The 23,915-nt window shown below is 35.3% G+C and overlaps 1 protein-coding gene across 1 annotated transcript in view; it reads right to left on the bottom strand.

Annotated features, from left to right (window-relative positions):
* Positions 1 to 23,915, bottom strand: part of LOC128994003 (dynein axonemal heavy chain 2) — an 85,834-nt gene that overhangs the window by 30,865 nt on the left and 31,054 nt on the right. The window contains exons 23-39 of the mRNA XM_054418190.1: positions 22,490 to 22,681; positions 21,496 to 21,638; positions 21,040 to 21,177; positions 16,840 to 17,014; positions 14,921 to 14,932; positions 14,601 to 14,758; positions 13,786 to 13,903; positions 13,373 to 13,509; positions 11,256 to 11,411; positions 10,320 to 10,528; positions 8,586 to 8,771; positions 7,972 to 8,170; positions 7,025 to 7,103; positions 4,447 to 4,592; positions 3,401 to 3,578; positions 2,510 to 2,625; positions 969 to 1,084 (exon numbers count right to left, since the gene is read on the bottom strand). Coding sequence (XP_054274165.1) covers positions 969 to 1,084; positions 2,510 to 2,625; positions 3,401 to 3,578; positions 4,447 to 4,592; positions 7,025 to 7,103; positions 7,972 to 8,170; positions 8,586 to 8,771; positions 10,320 to 10,528; positions 11,256 to 11,411; positions 13,373 to 13,509; positions 13,786 to 13,903; positions 14,601 to 14,758; positions 14,921 to 14,932; positions 16,840 to 17,014; positions 21,040 to 21,177; positions 21,496 to 21,638; positions 22,490 to 22,681 — 2,458 coding nt within the window. The remainder of the gene's footprint in view (positions 1 to 968; positions 1,085 to 2,509; positions 2,626 to 3,400; positions 3,579 to 4,446; positions 4,593 to 7,024; positions 7,104 to 7,971; positions 8,171 to 8,585; positions 8,772 to 10,319; positions 10,529 to 11,255; positions 11,412 to 13,372; positions 13,510 to 13,785; positions 13,904 to 14,600; positions 14,759 to 14,920; positions 14,933 to 16,839; positions 17,015 to 21,039; positions 21,178 to 21,495; positions 21,639 to 22,489; positions 22,682 to 23,915) is intronic.

The raw sequence follows: 23,915 nt of genomic DNA, 5'->3' as shown, positions 1-23,915 counted from the left end.
GAATGTTAATTGAGAGTTCTGATATGTCGTTCTGGAGCTTTGAAATAGCTTCTTCATTGTCAGAAAAAACGTTAGTATTGTCATCAACATCAAGAAGCTTATCAAGGTTAGCTTCAAAATTGGCAGAAATTGTTTTAGCTTCTTGCAAATAAAGGTTAAGTTTAGTGGTTTGAGCTTCTGTTATTTCTGATGGACACGATTGGATATACTCACTGATCGAATTTAATTTATTTAATTGCAATTTGCATCTATTAGAAAATGTTGAAAATCTCATTTTGAAAGTTAGGCCTAGGTCGTTCAATGAGTTTAGTAGCAGAGATATTAAAATCGGATGGAGTAATTAGAGGATGAGGACGAAGACTGAGGAATAAAATTAGGGTTTCTTTATTATTTTCATGTTGGTAATGCTTTATTTTGATAACTTACGATGAGATGCGGTGCGTTGTCTTCGAAGTACAAACATAACCTTATTTTTGATTTTCTTGACGTTTGACGTTGCGATGCGATGTAGACGAAATGAAGTCGAGTCGAGATGAGAATGCGGAGCGGAACTAGCAGAACGATGACGATGTTGAACACTTGGAATGAGAGGAGAGTGTGGACTGTATCGTGACGTAGATGAAAAGTTCAAAATGGCGATGCGGTTTTGTCCTTGGCGGCTTCACGTTGGATGAAATACGTTCAACCGAGACATTTAAATTAACTTGAAAAAAGTCGCACTAATGTATAATCCGCGGCTCGATAGGACCAAAAATGTGCGGTATAATTATACTATTAGAGGAAAAAATCGAGGTTTTGGTACAAAAGAGAATAATTTATTAAGAGAAGAAAATGAGTATGTTGTTATGTGCGGTGATTCTAGACGAATGAATCCAACAATGGATAATGGTCATATGATGGGATGTTAAATACAAAGACATTTAAATTACTAGATGAAACAAAGACACTTGACGGAACAACAATATTACCTTTCATCAATCAATCGATCGCTGAAGACTCTGAAACACTCATGAATCCAGAGACGGAAAAATGATACTTTGGTGTTGATGTTCTCTTTGTTACTACGTAACAGTCCTTGGAAAATCTGCAAACAGATAACAACTTGATGGCTAAACAAAAAGTCGTGGAGCATCATCTATTTACTTTTTATGTTTTTACAAAACAATAAAGTGACTAAACTGATTTTCTGGACCATGTGCTCTTGATGTAATGAGCAAAAATGGATTTCAGTAGTTCGGTAGGTTAGCATCTAGTTTTTAACTTTTTGAATATGGGATTATTTAGTTTTATTTTTATATTTCATTCTAAGATAAACTAACACAAGTACAGTAGAGTCCCGCAAACTCGGCGTAATGTGGACTGGAAGGGTGCCGAGTTTGTGAAATGCCGGGCTATCGGGAACTAGAGTTAAAAATAAGAACAATGCCATTTTTATTCCTTTTAGCTGCCTTATTTATTTACATTTATTTTATAAGTAGGAATTAAGTTGTCATATATAGTACAACAAATCCTTGGTACGAGTTGCAAATGCTTTGACTTGAGCCCATGTTTAACTCGGACTCAAAAAATCACTAATTGTCTGAGCCAGGTGATGGCCGAGTTATCCAGACTGCCGGGTTATCGAGTGCCGAGTTTGCGGGACTCTATTTGTACATTGTGTCACAGAGAAGATAAAGAGGATTCATTCAATGGTACACTTAAGTGGTGTCTAGCACCAGTCGCTGGTGTCTAGAGCAAATTCTATTTGTCGTCCCCTTCCGCTCTCTTTCCTCCTCACCCTGTAGGAAGTTCCTGTGGACTATAACTGCAGTACAAAAATGCTATGTGGCCATTGTCGTTCGGGCTATTCCTTGCTTGGCGCAAATACATTTCTGCCCCACCATACCAGAGCTAAAACCGGACGGTTTTTCCATAAGCTTTTATCCTCTGTATCTTACTTCTCTGTGATTGTACTGATGGAATTTTTTATATTCATTGTCTCTGGCAGCTCGTTAAAGAAAGGATACAAAAATCATATACATTTAACTGAAATAAAAACCTGGGTTTATTTATTTGATTTGCCAAAACATATTCATGTATGTACAAACCTAAATGCAATACTTGCATCTAGAAAAAAAATATAATGATGGCAGAACTGTAGTTTTATCACCAAATATATCACATTTGGTTAAAACTAAAACAGAACCAGAATAAATGTCTTCAAGGGTAGTTAATGGGGCCTTAAAATGCATTCGCGATTTGGCTTTACTTGTTTACAGTGTATACTTGTTCAAATAGTCCAAGATTTACTCCAAAAATAGTTGATACAGTCCAAAAATGGGCGGTATAGTGGATGTTATAGTTCTGATCAAAGTCAGCTCAAGTTTTGATCCTTTCTGTCTTTCTAGGTTTTGTCCAAGCCCAAAATATAAAAAAAACAAAAAAAAAACTATCGGGCCCATCAAATTACAACCTTAATAGTGAAAATATTTGATAATCTCTGTCAAATAACTATAAGGGTGACACTTGCCTTTGAGATGTCTCGGAGGTTGAACAGATAGTGCATCTTGGCAGGGGTTGGCAGCATCTTGTGTACTACGTTGTTGTAAAGATCAATAGTCATCAGGGTTAGCTCATCACCTGCGGATTGAAAATATAATAAATTGTTTTTAATAGGGTAGTCTTGTCAATAGAGTTAACATTTACAAGTTCTCCTTGCCAGACCTAATGATAGCTCTTTCCTATTTAAAAGTAAAGAGGAAGTATTTTGCGAGCAGGCTGGAAGTGTTAGAAAACTATGCTATGCTGACCTACAGAAGACTGCTTTCACACCAGTGCGGTGCAAGCCCGTCCTTTATTGGATGAAGCTGTTAACGTTATAAATATATAATATATATACACATAACGTTATCACGGGGGTACTTACATTCTTTCCGATACAACAAGTAAAGCATAGAGAGCCACTTTTCTTTTAATTCATTTCAATCTCAAACACATCCAAAATTCACAAAGTTTCACTCTGGAAACGCCTGGATCCGGACAGCTAGTGTGAAAGGGCCTTCCGAGCCAGTCCGCACCACACTGGTGTGATAGAGGACAAATATTAGTGTGTTGGAAGAATGAGTTTCATTGGACAGCCAGAGCACAGCACACAATAAATAGGGAGTATTATTAACCCTAGCCTTAAGGTAATTTAAGGTTACACTGAGGTACCTACCATCTTCTGTCTCTAGGTAGAGGTAGGTGGTCATAATATTGTACAGCTTAAGGAAACTCTGACCACCACAACAAGGTATTCTTATTTAACAGCAATTATTAATCTTTTTACATTTTGAAAACTGGTAAAACAAGAGTGATCATACCTTAAGACATGTAAGTTACCAGTAACAAGTTGTTTGGTACGAGTTCCACATACATGAGTGTTTGACGAGCTCATCAAAAAACTGAAGATGTTGACTGAGCATTGTGCCGTAGATGCGAACAATCTGTGACTCGGCAGGGAATGTGAGGTTGACTGTACAGAAGCGGCTCAACAACCGGTTGGTGATCTGGTTTCTACCACCACCTGGGGGGCCCATGGACCCTAGCAGCAACATGCCCTATGAACATGAGGATGTGGATCTATCATTTATGTAGATACAATATGTGACTCAGCAGGGAATGTCTGGTTGATAGTACAGGAGCGGCTCAACAACCGGTTGGTGATCTGGTTTCTACCACCACCTGGGGGGCCCATGGACCCTAGCAGCAACATGCCCTATGAACATGAGGATGTGGATCTATCATTTATGTAGATACAATATGTGACTCAGCAGGGAATATCAGGTTGATAGTACAGGAGCGGCTCAACAACCGGTTGGTGATCTGGTTTCTACCACCACCTGGGGGGCCCATGGACCCTAGCAGCAACATGCCCTATGAACATGAGGATGTGGATCTATCATCTATGTAGATACAATATGTGACTCAGCAGGGAATGTCAGGTTGATAGTACAGAAGCGGCACAACAACCGGTTGGTATAAATAAATAAAGTAAGACTTCTTTTATTTTATTTACTTCAGTATTAATAATACTGTCAATTGTATTGCCTCAAAATACACACTTATGAGCTAAAACTGACTTTTTGTCAGCTAAAAGACCTACCTGTTGCCCTCCATATGGACAGACACCTGATAAGGATTATAATATGAGAGGAGAGTTGAAAATAATAAATGTTTTTGCCATTGAAACAAAAATTTTCAAAATCGCTTCCACCCACCATAAGACATAGTTGTGCACCAAACAAAATTAATTTCAAACAATTTACCGATCCAGAAAGCTACTGGAAGTAAATAGGTCTTTCAAGCCTTAAGATAGATTTATTTTTATCTTAACAGAGCTTGGCAATGGGGAAAACCCATGATTATGTCCTACTTCTCTCTCTTGCAATTGAGAAAAAAAAATCTATTTACTCTTTTCAATCATACCTTAATGAATTTCTGAATTTGTTTCTGACGGTCGTACCAAAAGCCGTAATCTATCCACTGTCGTATGAGCTCTAAAGGAGGTTGAGATCCGTAAGTTTCTTTAGCTGGCATGTTGAAATCATCCATGTAAGTGATCATAGTCTTGCCTTGAAAAACGAGAAATCTATAAATATCTTGCTAAATAAACAGTTTTGGATATTTACTATAACAAAGGACTACTTTTTTATTTTTTTTATTTGAAAAATTACAAAATCTTACAACATTTTATAAACAAACTTGCTGCAAAAGCCAGAAAAATTTGGCTTGTCTGCAGCTCAAAGAGATAAACTTGTTCTAGATAACAATGAACTTTGTCCCTTGGTCAGTCCTTCTCCATATTACACTTAGGTTTTCCTTGTTTCTTGTCAAGATCTGCTATCATTGTTGTTTTTACTTATTCTCTACCTTTCTATCAAAAACTTAACTTGCTTTAAAACAACTTGAAACAATTAGGGTATCTTAAATAAATAAAATATATAACAATAAATAACATGCATTAAATACTTCTCAACTTTAACAATAATATAATGAAATAATTTATATAACATTACAACAATACATAACTAAATAAATAATAAATAACTAAACAATTTATAATAACAACAATATTAAACCAGTTTTAATGGATCCCTTGAGATGACAATACTAAAATAAATAACGTGCATTAAATGATTTTAACTTTAACAATAATATGACAAGTAAGTAATTTAATAAACAATATTTAAATGGATTCATTGAGATAACAATGCTTAAGCCTAGATTTCAAGACTCTAAAACTAGTTATATTTTCTATTTCAGTTGGCAATCTATTAAAAAACTTTGGAACTAGACATTTTCTAACTCTTTTTGAAAATTTGTTTGTGGTCTTAAGGACAATATAAAACTGTTTACGTGAATTGTATCTATGGTCATTTTTTATTTTAAATTCATTTGAGAAATAGTAATCTAGTAAAATTATATACTCAAATAATATATCCACTGGTAATACCTCAACTATCCTATATCCGAGCAGAGGGTTTTCTGACAAAACAGTAGAGTCAAGCTTAGTCATAGTTTTTATGATTCTATTTAGCATAGTTATTATTTGATTTTTGGCTGTGGGTAATGCTGATCCCCATAATCTTAAGGGCCGGTACACACACACCGACTTGGACGCATGTGAGTACGACTGTTCGTGTCGTGCTGGCATACGACAAAGTCGTGTTACCTCACGACAGTTGTATCGGTATACCACTCAGCAAACTCTACTGGCTTTAGGACTACTAACCCAGCTAACCCAGGCATACAGGCATACACTCATGTATAAACAGAATGAATGTGTATGGAAAGTTTAGTCGTTGCTATGTAAAAAAACTTGTTTTGAAACACTTTGCAAAAATAAACAAGAATTTATGTAATGCCATTTATGTACATTTCATTATACATCCTTAATTTGTCTAATTATATGTGTTATCAGTTAAGGTAATGTTAATTTTGGTTAATTTTTGTTGCCCTTTACAATAAGTTACCATTACAATAAGTTATTTTTGAAATGTACATACGGTAGACTCTCTCTAGAGTTTGGCCACCTCACGACTGGACCACCGGCCGGACTAGAAAATGGCCGGACTATCCGGCTGTACTGTCAAAATTTATAATACCCCATTTAATGCATCACCTATGGTTAAAAATCAACAAAGACGTTGTTTAATGTTGAACAGTATGAAAAAATACAATCATTCACTTATTTTGAAGTAGCCTACATTAATTTAATAATACTTGACTTAACCTCTCACAACCGTTGCCATAATAACATCTTGAAAACGTCTAAAATAGCAAAAAGTTGGGTTTTGAACGTTTGTAATTTAATAATTAAGTGTTCTTAGACCAGTTTTAAATAGCTAAAAAACCAGCGTGGCGCCCCACAGTCGTGTCCCGAGACGTACTAGTGTGTATACACCGACGCAACAGCCCTATAACGCCATGTCCCGCTATGACTCAAAACGGTCGTGAGCCCATACGACACGACTTTCCTGACGGACCCCCAGTCGGTGTAGGGCGCAACTCAAAATTTGTCGTCCACGACTTTGACACCTCCACGACTGATGTCGCACTAGTGTGTACACCCCCATGCGACTTCCATTGCCTGCTTTGTTTCTCTACTTGTCGTGCAGATATACGATTTCTTGAGTCGTACAGGGGCACGACAAAAGTCGGTGTGTGTGTACCGGCCCTAAGCCATATCTAATCACTGATTCACATATTCCTGAATACATGATTTTCATTGTGTGTTAATGGTAAAAAATCTTTTAAATAGAAAATCTTTGCTGCACAAACTTGTAGCCTGTTTGTTACTGTCTTAATTTGTTGATTGTTGTTGTCTTAATTAACTGAAAATGCTTGTTGAAAAATATATGCAGTTAATTTTCATTGTCTGCATGAAGGACCCTGTCTCCTAACCCTTGTCTATCTGGGACTGGTCCCGGGCCTTACACCATCCTGGCCAGTCCTCAGATAGACAAGAGGGAGAGGAAACAGGTTCCATTATGACTGTACCTACCTCCAAAAGGGACGTAAACTCCTTTTGTTCTTTTCTCAACTCGACTTTCAATAAAATCTTGTACATTGACTGAAGTCGTCTGTGGAAAAAAACTGTGATAATTTCTAATTCAAGACAATACCACACTATAAACAATAAAACAAGGTGGGGTAGGGTTAGAAATAAAAAGAGAAGTAATTAAAGAAAGCTTAGGGGAAAAGAGAGAGAGTAGAACATTTTGACATGTGAGAAGAATGTGATAGAGAGAATGACTAGGAGAGAATTGTTAGAAAAATTGAGTTACTGGCAGTAGAGAAAAGGAAAGAGAGATGAACTAGAAAAAAGTGAATGGATGAGGTTAAATCAGAAATAAGTGATTCTCTACCATTTTTACCATTTTTTGGAGAAATTGTGCAGTGTGAATAAACATTCTATAACTACATGTTTGGGACAGACCATACCATTATTCTAGTTCCACAACAATAAAAAATGGAAAGGAGTGGTAGAAAAAAACTTTAAAGGGATGAGGAAATGAAGAGACGTAGCTGACAGCCAGACCTGGGAACAACCCTAGGGGGAAGGAAATACTGGATGTATGTACGTAAAATATTGCACTAAAAAATAAACATTGAAAAGTATTACCAACCAATTTCAAAACACTTTAAATTTGTATATTTTTACAGTTTAATCTTAATAACACTGATAGAAATATCTATACTCCGTACTATTAAGTCAATTATATTATAAAGGAAAGCTAAGTGACAGAGTTTTTTTCAAGGGATAATGTTCAGCTTGCTTATCTGAGTTAAGAGTTCAGAGTCTGATAAATACACAACAAAAGGCTACAAACATAACACTAATAATTTGTCATGATATAGGACTACTTCAGAGAATATGTTTGGGGTTCGTAGTAACTATTGGACATGGATACTAATTTCCTCAGGTAAGCCAGCTGATCTCTATCTCACCTGGGCAGACATGTTGATTGACAGCAGTGAGTATCTGTCACAGTCCAGCTTGGCCAGTACAGACTGAGCAGTGGATGTCTTGCCTGTGCCTACGATGCCTGTGAGCATCACGGGGTGTCCGGCAGTCAACAACTTGGACGTCAAATACTCGTACCTCACAGAGTCCAGTGTCGGCACTAGGATCTTGAAAAACGGTAACCTGAGCACACAAATAAAGTTGAGATACCAACAAAACCCCTAACACCTTAACATCCTACGCATTACTTTAGGCTGGACTAACAGGGTTACAACATAAGCACTTAGATAAAATCCATTGGTGGGATTTGAACCAAGGACCTAGGGGACCGAAATCTCGCACTCACTAGACCAGCTTGCTCCCAAGCCCCATACTAGTAACAAAGTCTTATTCATGCCTGCTTTCAAAAAGAAGAGATTTGATCTCTGCCCAAAACCTTATAACACAGCTTAATACGTTTTTAACATGATTTGTGAACAAATTTACATTCAATTTGTTTGTTTTAGTTTGAATGTATTATTCTGCAGGAAAAATAGAAAGGAGATTGTGCAAATAAAATCCAGTGTTCACAATCTGCAACATTTAGCTAATTACTCACTCAGGATTGTATTTCCAGTTGGCAGGAAGATCTGTCTCCCAGCTGACGAATGACTGAGATCTGACATCTACGTAGTACTCGTACACAGTGTCCTTCAGCGGGAACACTCCCTCCAACTCACGTATGTATGTGTCCACCTTTCTGCGACCAGCTTCATTCACTCCAGCACACAGGGACCAGATCATACTGTAAAACAATCAGTATTGTAAGAAACATTGTTTTAATTCGGTTACCCACTTGGAATGCAAGTGACTAGCTAGGCTTTAACTGTGTTGTACTTACGTCAAGTCAAATAAACAGAAAATATAAGTTTTGAAAACACATCCTAGGACTAAAAATATATTATATTAGTAGCTCTATCCTAGCTTTATAACTTCAGATAACATAGGAGAGTGTATGTGTTTTTGAGAAATCACAGTTTTATAAACCTTACCTAATGGCTTACCTTTACCCCACTTTGATGTGAAAATTATAAAAAAAAAATCCAAAAACATTCTTTATCCAATTTGTTTATACAAGCATAGACCCAAAAGGAGGTTCAATTAAGTAAAGGCCCAACCAAGCATGTGGCAAAACCATAATAATATAACCCACAATTTGCCTTGTAGTAAAAGGCTCTACTCTAAACGCATAAGACCTAAATAAAAAAAAAATATAAATAATTGATAATGATTTTCCTATTTTGGTTTTTTTCATCATCCACTTGAGCTTTCAATATTTCAAAATCGAATCAAGTACAGTAGACTCTCAGTAATCCGGCAGATATAGGACCACCATACTGCCGGATAAGTGAAAATGCCGGGTTACTGGAATGTTATCATTAAAAACACTTAAAATGCAATTAAAGCACGTCTCCGAAGTTCGCATGATCGGAAACCGCTATTGCCACGATCGGGCATGACGATGATGACAATTACGTATTCGCGGGAGGCGATGATAACGTCTACACGTCCGCAGGAGATAATCGTGAATTTGCCGCCATCGCGCATGACGACGATGACGTTTTCGTGACCGCGGGAGATGTTTATGATTTTGCCGCGATTGTGCTTGACGACGATGACGTTTCCGTGACCGCGGGAGGCGATGATAACGTCTATATGTCTGCTGGCGATGTTCATGAATTTGCCGCGAATGCGCATGACGACGACAGAATTTTGCCGCGATCGTGGAAGACCTCCCGTCAAAAGACGCCGGATTACTGGAGTGCCGGAGTGGTGCAGTGCCGGATTAGAGAGGGTCTACTGTACATTTTATTCCAGAGAGAACAATAATAACTAAAACCAGTGCTAACTTTTGTAAAAAATGAGGTACCGGAACTCTAACATTTTTAATGTGATAAGTACCTATTTAACTAGGTACCTATTTAAAGCAATATTTTTATCTTTCCAAATGAGATGTACTGGAACTCTGTTCCGCCCCGTTCCCCCACCAATCTAGCCCTGACTAAATCTATCCAATTTTCCACCTGCCCTACCTTGCAACTACAGGCCTTAAATCTGTAACTTACTTTGATGTTTAAATTATTTGTAGCCTAAGTTATTGAATGTTATAGGCCCTAATTGATATGCTAACCACTGGACATTTTATCCTTGCAGATTACTGAGACTTCTTAGCCTAAGTTACTCTCATATTGACTTCAACTATACAAAATGTTCTTTTTGTAATTTGTTGCAATAAATTCTTGATTCTTGATTCTTAATTGACTACAAGATAATTAACTGCGTCACTTCTCACCAAAATAAGAACCACAGTTTGGAGTAAAACTCATAAGCGGGTATGTCCGTAGGTTCTTTCACAAAGCCATTCTGTTCCGTGGTGAGAACAGACAGCAGTTTACACAGGGATGCTACGGCACTCAGCTCGGGTATCGGCACTACTTGGTCACAATGCACCCTTACAAAGTCCAACATCGGCTGCACGTACATGTCAAAGTGCTTCCTCATCTGTGAAACACACTTGTAGTTTCTCTACACAATTTTCTTTGTATGTATATTATATAGTATTTCAATTTTTCTGATATTTCTTGACTAAAGATTAAGAGCGTCTAAGGCATTTCAATTACATTTAGGTGCAATATTATTTAGTTTCACAATTTAAGATACAAACATAATTTTGAAACCGTAAGAAGTTATTTGGTTTCAGGACACACTTAGGGCTTTTCAGACTACTCATTCTCAATTTTAAGTGAGAGAGAGAGAGAGAGAGAGAGAGAGAGAAAAATTCTATATTTACAACAAATTATTTTGCAGCATTACATAAAGGAAATAAAAAAATATCACATGGGTCACAATGACCTGTGCGTGATAAGTGTAAGTGTGTGTAAGTGAAATCAATGTCATTGGAAGATAATTATTCTGTTTTGTATGGTTAAAATCTTGCAATAAAAATGTTCATTTAATCATTACTTGACCAAGAATAACATGTACAACATTTCCTTTAATTAGGTTTGCTGGCTTAAAGCATCATAAAAGCACTTTTATACATAGTACTCCTTTTGTTATATATTTTCAAAGAAACAGCACACTTCTAAAAAAAGAATACAAATTTTCGGTTTGTTTTAATGCTTAAAGAACACTTTAAGTGTTTAAGTCATCCAAATATTTTGAATTTCTCAATAGAATTAAACTATCTTAAAATTAACAACCCTTAAATGTTTTTTATTTAACTTACAGTAGTTACATAGACTTTATTTGCGCAAGAGTTCAGCCAAGATGAGACATAAGGCTCCCAGCCAAAGTCCTTGTAGTCGTTAAAGATCATTCCACAACGGGAGACTGTGGCCGGAGAAGCAACAGCGAGATCTTCTACTTCAAACAACAAAGACACCTACGACATTCAAACAACATAGAGTGATGACTACGTCTGGAACCTCACCGAGAATAACAGCAAACCTTACACATTACTACTGATGACAGTAACCTACATATTTGTATCATCATCAAATAGTTGCCCCTTTGAGGGATGGACAAGAAAATCTGTAATAGGATCCTACGATCTACAACAAGAGTTTAAATACCTGGTTGCCTGAGAAATCTTAGTCGTCTGAGTGGCGACCGGTTTCAACACACTTAAGATGCTATTGTCAAGACTTACGAAGGAATATTATCGCTGCTAGTAGGTTGTCATAAAGTCTTTAAAACATATGAGATAATTAACCTATCAAAAATTAATTGTGAAGTACCATCATCCAGGAGGCAAGATATCATAAAATTAAACCTAAGATAAGCTGTTTACAAATTGAAAGGCCTTTTATTTAACAATGCAGGAAACCAAACATCAAAAGGTCAATTAAATAACTTGTTAAATAAATGTTGCCGTCCAACACACATAATTACTTCACTGTTTTGAAGAGTCGTAATAATTTTTTGTTTCATGTCTCCATGTTTGTATGTGTATGTAAGTGTTATGACGACTCATTGCAACCCAGTGATGAAAAGATTCAAAACACAGAGTTCAATTTTAAAATGAACCTTTGAATCCATAGCTTTTCAACAATACCCCCGCCGCAGCAAACCTGCAGACTAAGCGAATTTCCATTTCCCTGAATGGATTTACACTAAAATGTCTCCTTAAAATTATCACATTTATTCCCTATTTAAATAGAATCAGTTTAAAACATACTTAGGTTTGCTGCAACAGGGAGGGTAAAAGTGTTTTTTAAGTAAAATGTTAATAGTTAGTAAGAAATAAAAACATTTTCCAAATTTGGGCAAAATATGTTTATAAACAAGCAAACTACAACAGTTTACTTATTCTCCATAAGAATAACATGGGAATTTTAAATTTACAATTTTTTGGAATTTTCTCCGTAACCATTAGGCGCATTATAACGCTTCAATATACTAAATTATTTGTTTTTTTAAGCTCTACAAAATAGTTACAAAAGAAATTGCAAAATTTTATGTTTTTTGGGTCAAAAATGGGAAAAACCCATTTTTTCCCCATAAAAGCCCCCATAAACCCCCGTTCCCATGGTCCGATCATGCTGGTTCGCGAACTCGTTCGAATAAACGTAGGTTTACACGTTTGTACCAAATTTCATCAAAATCGGATCATTTTTGCTCGAGTTATCGCGCTAACGGACACATATATATATAAATATATATATATATATATATATATAAATATATATATATATATGAATTTGAACGGATGGTGTTTTTGACCTCTAGGGACCTCAAAACGAAAAAAAAAAATCGGTCCCGGGTCCAGGTCTTACCGTGAGTACTACGGTAATAGCTTATTCCCTATATGGGAAATTCGCTAAAACCAAAAGATAGTAATTGTTAAGTAATCAGGAGGGCAACACCTCAAAAATGAAATAAGTACACAACTGAAAATAGAATTATTGCACATGTCTGACGTTTGTACTCTTTGCAAAGTCAGTGTGGTGACAGAATTATTACGGCCAATAAGCCTGGATAATTGAGTGACAATCTAAAATCCCAATCTAAGTTTCCATCCCGTACTACAAGGCATGATGCCATGTTGGAATTGCCTCGTTTTTGACTAAAATTAGATTCAAATTCAAATAAACAATAAACTGCTTTTGGCCAGAGATGTGGATGGGACATTCAGTGACAAATCATCAATAAATGATTGGAAAACAGCTATGTTATTGTAGTGTTACATTTGATTATTGTGTTTTGATTATGGTTTTGCCTGCATTTATATATTTGTATGTTATTGAACCAGAGTTGTAAGAATAATAAACCAACTTTAAAATTGTTGAAAAACGTTCTACACTTACTAATACTATTACAATATAGATTATTTATAAGTTGTACCTGTTCGGGCATGGTGATGCGCTCACTGTTGATCAGTGTGAGCACTTTGTTGTCGTCCATTACACTGTTCATGTTCTCAATCCACACTGCGTCTACCGGTCCATCAAACAGTATCCACTTCTCATCACTGCTCTCGTCTGTCATGACATCAAGTTGGAAGAGTTACTAAATGATTTTTAAGTGATTATTTTGTTTGCCTATATTTTTTATAAGTGTAAAATTAGTAAATCGATAAGATTATGATTTAAGGAAAGCATATGCATTTCAACTCAAATCAACAAAGTTAAGAAAGGTAGTTAAATATTTTGCAAAAACTAACGTTAAGTTTGTTGGTCATACAGTGGTACAGTGGTAAAAGTATACAACTAGGACACTAGGACTATTGCACATTCGATAATTTAAATTTTGAATACCTGCACAAGTTTTCCTCATGATAGCAGATATAACACCATCTGACCATTCACTTGTAGCCAAGTTGTATTCACCATAAAGTTCTCCTAGAGAAAGAGCTTTTGGATTTATTGGATACTCCTGAAATCAAGTCGCATATGTTGTATTGGAGATTGGACTATATGTTATATTCAAATCAAATCACTTTGATTTGATTTGATATTATTTTTGTTGTTGTTGCCAGCTATCTATATTTTTTACCTTTAAAAAAAATGTGTCATCACTGTTAGTACTTTTAGGTTATGATACAAGAAATCACAGACTTTGGATAAGAAAGTTAATTTATTTTGAGTCATTAGCCTGCCTTCAACAAACTGCATTTCTGTATCATTTCACATTTCACATTATTTCATTAGTTGGAACCTAATTTTTCATACTTTCTTTTTTATGGACTATTTAAAAAACATTACTGAATTCTATATTACAAACATAACTTATTTAACCAAAATACACTATCAAGTATCAACATAGCAATAAAAAAACCCTCTCTTTGTTATTCTTTATCCCCAAATGTTTGATTTAGATGACAGACACTTGGTAGGTGCTTACAATTTTTGTAAACTAAATTTTGAACTCATCAAATCAGAAAGCACAACAAAGATATATATTTATTACAGTTTCCATCAAACCTTGAAATAACAACTCATTTATGAATGAAATGTTTGAGTGCCAACATGTTGAAATGTTACGATCAGAAAACGACTAACAGAATAAACAGCAACCAGAGTCAACTACCGAAATCATTGTGATTAATATTTTCACCATTAGTTTTACTCACCGAGACAGCCTCATAGCCAGGCACTCCCTGAGCCTTGAGTTTACCCATGGTGCCCTGCAGTACCTTCCATGTAGCACTCTTGGCTGCTCCGGTCCTACCTACGATCATCACAGAGTGACGAGATGTCTTGGTTTCATACAGCTGTATCACTTTGTTCACTCCGATCTCGATTGCCTGGCAAACAATTACAATAGTCAAATTACTAAATTGTTTCACAAACAACAATCAAACACAATAAGGCCAAATATAGGAGTCAGAGTAGGAATGTTGGTGAAAAACTCTGCAACTTTCGGTTTTAGACGGTAAGTGTAGCTCATAGCATGTAAATGTAGCTAAGGCTCTTGAACTCTATTATGCAGTGTGTCGAACATTTTAAGATTTTGGGGACATTTATTAAAAAATTAAAGATTATACAGTTTTCAACTTTCCCCTCCTCTCTCTCTCTCTTCATTCTCCTTCACTGAAACCATACATCAATAGAGACTTTCAAGTTTGACCATAAAAGTGATAAAATATCTGGTTTTACATTACCTTTATCAGTTCCAAAAGTAACTTTCGTCAACGTGTGTGTTACATGTTTCGGCGAGCTGCCATTGTCAAACACTTCAATACAGGAAGATGTAGATCCGCTTGAATAGCTTCGTTTTCACAACACATTACACGACATACAACATACACGACACGTACGACATAAAAACAATAAAAATGTAGTTTGATAGGCCTATCATGAATACGCAACACTGCCGGTACACGAGCGGGAACAGACTGTCGGTGGAGGGTTCAAGTCAGCGCTATCTGGTTGAATTATCTTCGTTATCTGTTTTGTGGTCAGCTGATCAGATTTGTTTCCTTGTTGTAGTAGCGTATTAAAAATTATATTTGACTTAAACTGGAGTTTGTCATTCAGGATATGGTTGTTGGAATCCAGATTTTTTATTGATTTGTATATTTCAAACTCCTCCAAGACGTCCATTTTATTTCCCTTTTGACAGTAATGTAGTATTTGCAGACCGGTGTTAATGTCATTCATATCGTGATTACAGTCAATAAGGTGTTGGGCAAATGTTGATTTTTGTGTGTCTGTTCTCGCCGAAACATGTAACACACACGTTGACGAAAGTTACTTTTGGAACTGATAAAGGTAATGTAAAACCAGATATTTTATATATTACAGTTCCGGGGCTACAACAATGAATTTTAATAAAAGTGATGTTTTTTTTTCCTAGGACGCTAGGCATGAGCCTGGGATTGTTTTTCACATTACTTCAGACTAGACCTAGTGATTTGACAGGATTTGAACCCGGGACCTCTTGGACCGAAGTCCCACACTCTAACCACTAGACCAGCTCGCTCCCCCACGCCACAAAGTGATGTAAGACTACAACTGGTGGGATTTTAACCTGGCCTTCACAGCTTAAGATATTCTAATCACTAGAACAGGCACTGCTGTAGGTCTCATCACATATTACAAAAATCACTCCAGAATTTTGAACCAAAATTATTTTGATTTTTTACAGATAATTTTCAAAATATTAGTCATAGCAAATATTGAAGCAAAACTGTAAAGACAGGTGGTCCTTTCTATCTTTGAATAACATCTGAGTTGTTAAAATAGGAGTGATTAAACGTAAATATAGGAGTGAGCAGAACGTGGGATTTTGGTCTCTGTGGTTCAAATCCCGCCAATCACCAATGGATTTTATATGACTGATAATCCAATGTCTCTCTTGGCCCTAGCCTGAAGTAATGTGAGAAATGATTCCGTGCTACAGCCTACCATAAAAAAGTAAATAAATAATAGATTTCTGCTTCGTCTAAGTGAAAGCTCTTACAAATTCAAATTCAACACATTATGGTTCTCTCAACACTAAAGCACTAACCTGGAGAGATTGCTCCTGCATCTCTTGTTTGATAGCTGTGATCATGACACTATAGTCGATGGGGAACAAAACAACACCGGGGAACAAATCTCCAGTGATTCTTTAACACTAAAGCACTAACCTGGAGAGATTGTTCCTGCATCTCTTGTTTGATAGCTGTGATCATGACACTATAGTCGATGGGGAACAAAACAACACCGGGGAACAAATCTCCAGTGATTCTTTAACACTAAAGCACTAACCTGGAGAGATTGCTCCTGCATCTCTTGTTTGATAGCTGTGATCATGACACTATAGTCGATGGGGAACAAAACAACACCGGGGAACAAATCTCCAGTGATTCTTTAACACTAAAGCACTAACCTGGAGAGATTGTTCCTGCATCTCTTGTTTGATAGCTGTGATCATGACACTATAGTCGATGGGGAACAAAACAACACCGGGGAACAAATCTCCAGTGATTCCGTTAAAGAGTGGCAAATCATCTGAAGTTAGTTTGGCCAGATTCATATCCTTCATGGCCAGAAGTACCACCTACAAAAATATGACATCCATTTATCATCACAGCAGGCTGCAAGAAAGGAGATCAGCTTTGGTTCCTTATATAAGTTTGAATTAGCTGTTGAAACTATTCTGCGTATCCTGTTAAATTATTTATAAAATATCTAGTATGTGTTTTCCTAATAGACTTTCCTCCAACAATGTAAAAGTTCTTTTAATGATGTAGAGAGGACGGTGTTGTGCCACTTTTTGTGACTGAATGCAAGTAAAATACAAAAAATTATAAAAATATCAGCTAAAAGACTGGCTTCTTTATGGTAGTTTTCAATTAATATTACTGTAGAAAAAAACCCAAATATTTGGGATTTTTTCTTAACCTTTGGGCAGCATTTTTTTGGGACATCTGTCATTAGCCCAGTAACTTAAGTTAAAAATCAAGGCCAACAAAGACATGAAAGATGTAAGGCTGATTTTTTGCATGGTGATAGTGTATGATAGGAAGGGTGTTTTCTGAAAGTTCCCCGAATTTCCCCCCCTTGCTTCCCCTTAAAACCCCCCCTCCCCCAAAACACCAGGTTGAAAGTGTAGTGTTTTACTAAATCACCTATATCTTTTGATGTAAACGAGCTATCAGCATAATTATTTTTTCTTTGAACTCCCCGTAAAATTTACTTTAATAAAATAACCTTACATGTAGCATTATCTCTATTGGGTGGGTTTATATCTGTGATATAACAAAAAATATTAATTTTTTTTACATAAAATTGTAGATTAGGTCAAACCCTGGTTTTTACAGTAAGTCGTACGTCAATGTGTTTGAAACAAAACTTTTTACCTATTTTATGAGCTTTCCAAAAATGTATAACAATATATATTTTAATTTAAGTTGTTACCGAATGAAGCTATTTAAATCCATGCTTCACTTAGCACATCATTCCAAATTGTTCAGTAAATATTACTAAATGATTACTTTTTATTTATTTATTGTTTACACACCCTGTGTGAATGTTTAACAAGCAAAATAAGAACACTGAATTACAAAAATAGTAAGAAAATAAGTACTCACAAGGATTAAAAATTAAGTAATCGGTAGTTATAAGAAAAGGCAAATATATGCTCAACAGGTTTAATTAGCCTACAGTTAAAAAACACTTAAGTAAGGCATAAACAATACAGTACATATCAACTTTCTTTTCCCTCATCATCGTCAGTTCCTTCGTCAATGAAGGGTGGGAGTGAATTTATACAATCAATGCTTTATACAATCATTTATACAATCAATTTAGTTGTACAAAGTTTAAAAAAAAAACAATTTAGTATTTTCTCACCACTTAAAATTTGTAGATCACTTAGCTTATTACCAATAACTTTTAAATGGAGGGAAAATCTACCAAAGTGGATGTGATATTCTGAAAGAGAATACAATTTACTACAAATAACTACCATGCATTTTTTGAAAATTCTTAATAAAGGCAGGCAAAAGCTGGCTACAAATAGAAACTTGAAAACAGAAACTTGAAAAAAGAAACTTTCACCACAAATATTTGATAAACTCACACTTTCATAATTATTTGCAAATCTACATGAATTAGGCTTTCCAATGACCCATTAATTAACAAAATCAGTCTAGTAGAAGTCTAGATTTAGTTGTACAAAGTTTAACGAAAATATCCCTTACTCAGTATTTTATCATTACTATAAATTCAGAGGTTGCTTAGCCTTTTAGCAAATAACTTTTAAATGGTGAGGAAATCCACCAGAGTGGAAGGTGATATTCTGAAAGAGAATAACATTTCCTACAAATTGGTACCATGCACTTTTTGGAAATACTCAAAATAAGTAGCCAAAAGTCGCACCCAAATAATACGTGTGAAAAACACAGTTTTCAATGTATTTCTTTTGGAAAACATTTTTTTTCAACATAAATCATAACAAAAACAAACTTTCATAATTATTTGCAAATTTACATGAATTAAGCTTTCCAACGACACAATATATATAAAATCGGTCCAGTAGAACTCTAGATTTAGTTGTACAAATATTTTTAAAACTGAATTATACAGGGTTAGTAAAAAGTGTGGAGACCCCCTGTTATTTTTTTAACGGCCCATACTAGAAAAAATAAACTGGGCACACCTTTATGGCATGTTATGAAGTACTTTTTGGGCATAACCACCACTTGGTGTACATCCCCAAAATGGGGGATTTTGGGGGAAACTCAAACAACCCTTTAAAAACCACATTTTAAATGTTAAGCCCCATTGAGTGGCCCCTCATTTTGAAGGTCCTGGTCAAAGAAAACTAACAACGCAAACTAGAGGTTTCTATCTCAATCCAGTAAAAAATGGAAGCTGATTGAAATCTTTAGAAATCAGAAATAACTTGCAATTTAATATTAAATTGGCTGCCATATTTTACTGTGTTAAGATAGAGACCTCTAGTTTGCTAGTTTTCTTTTATTATGATCTTCAAAATGAGGGGTCACTCGATGGGGCTTATCATTTAAAGTTTTTGAGTTTCCCCCCAAAATCCCCCATTTTGGGTTTGGTAACCAAGTGGCTATTAGGCTTCAAAAGTACTTCATAACATGCCAAAAAGGTGTGTAGAGTTTAGTTTTCCTAGTGTGAGCCGTTACAAAATTTACAGGGGGTCTCCAGACTTGAAAAGCTGTAAGTTAAATTTAACTTCTGAGAATTTCAATTGGCTGCCATTTTTTACTTTATTGAGGTAGATACCTCTAATTTGCGTTGTTGGCTTTCTTTTACCAGGACCTTCAAAATGAGGGGTCACTCAATGGGGCTTAAAATTTGAAATTTTAGAGTTTCCCCCAAAATCCCCCATTTTGGGGACGATCATCAAGTGGCGGTTATTCCCAAAAAGTACTTCATAACATGCCATAAAGGTGTGCCGAGTTTAGTGTTTTTAGTATGGGCCGTTAAAAAAATTTACAGGGGTCTCCACACTTTTTACTAACCCTGTATTGTATATAGAATAGATATTTACTGGACAAGTTGGAATGGTACGCTAAATGCGCTTTGTGGCTGTTTGAAGCATGGATTTAAATGGCTTCATTCGGTAACAATTTAAATTAAAATATATATTGTTATACATTTTTGGGAAGCTCATCAAACAGGTAAAAAGTGTTGTTACATTGACGTACTACCTACTGCGAAACCGACGTTTGGCTTAATCTACAACTTCACGTTTTAAATAAAATAATATTTATTTTGTATCACATATAAAATCCCACCCAATAGAGATAATGCTACGTGTAAGGTTAATTTATTAAAGTAAATTTAACGGGGAGTTCAAAGAAAAAACAATTATGCTGATAGCTCGTTTACATCAAAAGATATAGGTGATTTAGTTAAACACTACACTTTCAACCTGGTGTTTCGGGGGAGGGGGGGTTTTAAGGGGAAGCAAGGGGGGGAAATTCAGGGAACTTTCAGAAAACACCTTTCCTATTATATACTATCACCATGCAAAAAATCAGCTTTACATCTTTCATGTCTAGGTTCTTACCTAAAGTGACTGGGCTACATGTGCGCCTGATGTCTGCCAATCGTGCCCAATGTCTGCTGAGTATGCCATACTCTGCCCAAAAAAAGGCTTACAAAAAAGTGTTTATAGGTTTAGACCGATGCCGGATTATTAAATAAAAAGTGCCTTTTTTACCTTCGGATGCTAGATTAGCAGGTTCTCACTCTATTACTTATGTAGGTATTAATTATGTTTATGTGAACACTTTTCCCCCTTTTGATTTAATTGAATTTCTAAGCGGTATTGGATTTCATGTCATGGAGTCTAATCTGTTCTGTAACATTATAACTGTGCAGCAGTAGCACTAGCAAACGACAAACATCTTGATTTCGCCCCAAAAAATATAATTCCAATGTTAAATTTACTATAATTTCAAACTAGTTTTTGGTTGCAATTGACAGAAAGTTAAATGAGTTATTATTATTATTTTAGTGGTTTATCACCAAGTTTCTGCACAAAATTATTGCACTATTTAAAATTTTTAATCCGCTAATAGTGTAATCAATACAACAAACCTCCTCGTCAGGAAGGTTGGGGTGTTGACGTCGCTTTCTTCCAGCGTATCTCAGCAGCGCCACCATACCTCGCAGACCAAAGTCATAGTGATCCTGCTTACTCAACTGTTGACGAGCCAATGAGAACAGAGTATACACCTACAAAAGGGCAACACAAGTCATGTGATTTGATCCTTTACACTAGACGTCTCCAAGTTAAAGTTTAAGCCAGTTTAGAACATATTAAATCATTGTCACTACTTTCAAAACAGGAATGCCACCTTTGTGAGTATTTTAAGCTGAAAGAGAATTCTTTTAAAACTCCTATGGCAATAACTTTAATTTAAAGTTTTTCTTGTTTTTGAATCAACAAAAGGGAACATATTTGTAAAGTTCATAATTGTTGGGATGTTTCCAAATTTGAGTCTATTCATTAAGTGACTGTGACAATGTTTGTACAACTCTTCCAGGATTTACCTTCTTAGCCAAGTTGCGTGTGTCCCTAAAGCCTTCCCCAAACAGTAGAATGTCGGCAATCAGCATGCTGTCTGGGACCATCATAGATATCGGCCGAAACATGGACTTCAAGTTGTCAGGCAGCTCTGTTCTTCCAGCGTAACCTTGAACATTTATTGTCTGTTTAGTAAACCAACATGATTAATTAATTACACTTCATCACAAAGTTAATGAAACTAAATTCAACTTAAATTTAACAAAGATTTAACCGATTTTTCTCTAACACTGCAGTAAAATGGTAGTGACGAAAAAAAATTTTTAAATTAAATGTGTTTTTGAAGAAAAAAATATTTTGAAATTGAAAAAGTAATTACAGTAAAAGTTTCCATAAAAACTCTATAGACTAGTTAATATTCTAGGCATTTATTGTAGAGTTTGCATTACTTTATTTTATGATGCGAACACGTTTTCAAGACTTATGCCAAACATTATTATTTATGCTTGTGATAAAGAAAATAATTACAATATAAATTTTAAATAAAAACTTCAAATTTATATTCATTCCAATATTACCAGTTCTTCTTTAAGATAATTACAATGTTGTATTTAATTTTTTTCATTTCCCATGCATTAAATCAGCACACTAAAAAGAACACAGTGAAATGTATCCTACATCAAAAGAAATAGTTTACATCGACACACTGACATAAAACACACAAAAATGGTACATGAAGACTTCATGAACATAAGTCTATTTGCAATATTTACATACAACGAATGAGACTGGATTTTTTTGGGGTGTTTAAAATTCACACTTCTCACTTGTTGAAAAGATATTCTAGTACCTATGAAATGTGTACAACAAAAAATTGTCTTAGAGAGCGCTCACCTTAAAATCTGAAGGTCGCTAGTTTGATTCCAAGCAAGATCATTACAGACCCAGATGCCACACTCACACAACATAAACATGCAGTGGTCCACAATCAGCAAAACAACCATGATTTATTTATAATACCTGGATTCATGGTAATGAAGATTCCACAGGTAGGCACCAAGTTTATAAGGGTTCCCATAAAAGGGAATTTCTTCAGTCCCTGCTGCAAAGCTGACAAAATTGACAATATCTGCTGTGCGACGACTGACAGCACTTCAATGTTGATCCGGTTGAACTCGTCAAAACATCCCCAAGCCCCCGTCTGTGCGAAACCTGTGTACAGGGTATTATCTTGAATAGGTTCATAAACAGTATTGGTGTATTTTGGTTGATCAGCACTGGATGTGGGATACACAAAAGTTGATGAAGGATGTGGGGCGGATCTTTCACAGGGAACTACTTTGTAGATTAAAATAATTTATAAATAGAATATAATTTTGTAATTTACTACACATAGAATAGTCAATAGAATAGTCAATAGAATAGTCGAATAGTCAATAGTCAATAGAATAGTCATTTATTCAGTCTTTAAACAATACATTATTGTAATTGACATCGTCATTATTATTGTAAAAGATATAAGATGCAATACTTATAATTATTAAAATTTGACATGAAAATTCCAAAATATAGGCTGCCCTTATTGAACATTTAACAGGTTTAAAATAATTTTTTTTAAATAGGCAAACTTAACAAACTTAAATTATGAATAATAGTGGGTCTTTCTTAAAAAGGCTAATGGTTATCACAGGTGTACAATGAACATAGAGGGACAAAATTACTAACATTATCACAGATGGAATATGGTAAAAAACATATCAAAATAGTGAACATGAAAAATATGAAAATTAATTACAGTAATAAAAATCCTAGCCTAACTTAAAAGCATTTAACATTAGCAAAAAATGAGATCACCTTCAAAAAATTCCTCAATTTTGTAAAATGGGTGAGATGAAAGCCACATAGTTAATTTTCTTTTAAAGACACTTAACGGCAAGGACTTGACTTGGGGATGAAGCTTATTAAATAATTTAATACCTAAAACAAAATGACTGTTTGCAGTTTTCTGTAGCCTACAGTGAGGTACATCAACTAGACCCCTATTCCTTGTGTTATAACCATGAATGTCTTGGCGCAAATCATACTCTTTTTCCTTTTTCTTAACATTAATCAGACAATGCAGGATAAAAACATTAATGACAGTTAATATGCCAGTGCCCACAAATAACGGTTTACAATGTGCTCTTCGGCGAGATCTAGTTATGATTCTCACAGCCTTCTTTTGAATTAACAATACATTATTTACATGGGTACTATTACCCCATAACAAAATACCATAACTTAAAATTGAGTGAAAAAAAGCATAATACACAGACTTTAAATAATTCTGAGGCAGACTAGAGCTAAGACATTTAAGAAGATAAATACACCTAGACAACTTACCACTAATGAAATCAATGTGTTGAGACCAGGTCAAACAGTTGTCAATCACTAAACCTAAAATTTT

This window comes from Macrosteles quadrilineatus, unplaced genomic scaffold (genome assembly GCF_028750875.1).
Source record: "Macrosteles quadrilineatus isolate MER2022 unplaced genomic scaffold, UCM_ALF_1.0 Scaffold_5__1_contigs__length_97177068, whole genome shotgun sequence".
NCBI lineage: Eukaryota > Metazoa > Arthropoda > Insecta > Hemiptera > Cicadellidae > Macrosteles > Macrosteles quadrilineatus.
This window is presented reverse-complemented; position numbering and strand designations above follow the sequence as displayed.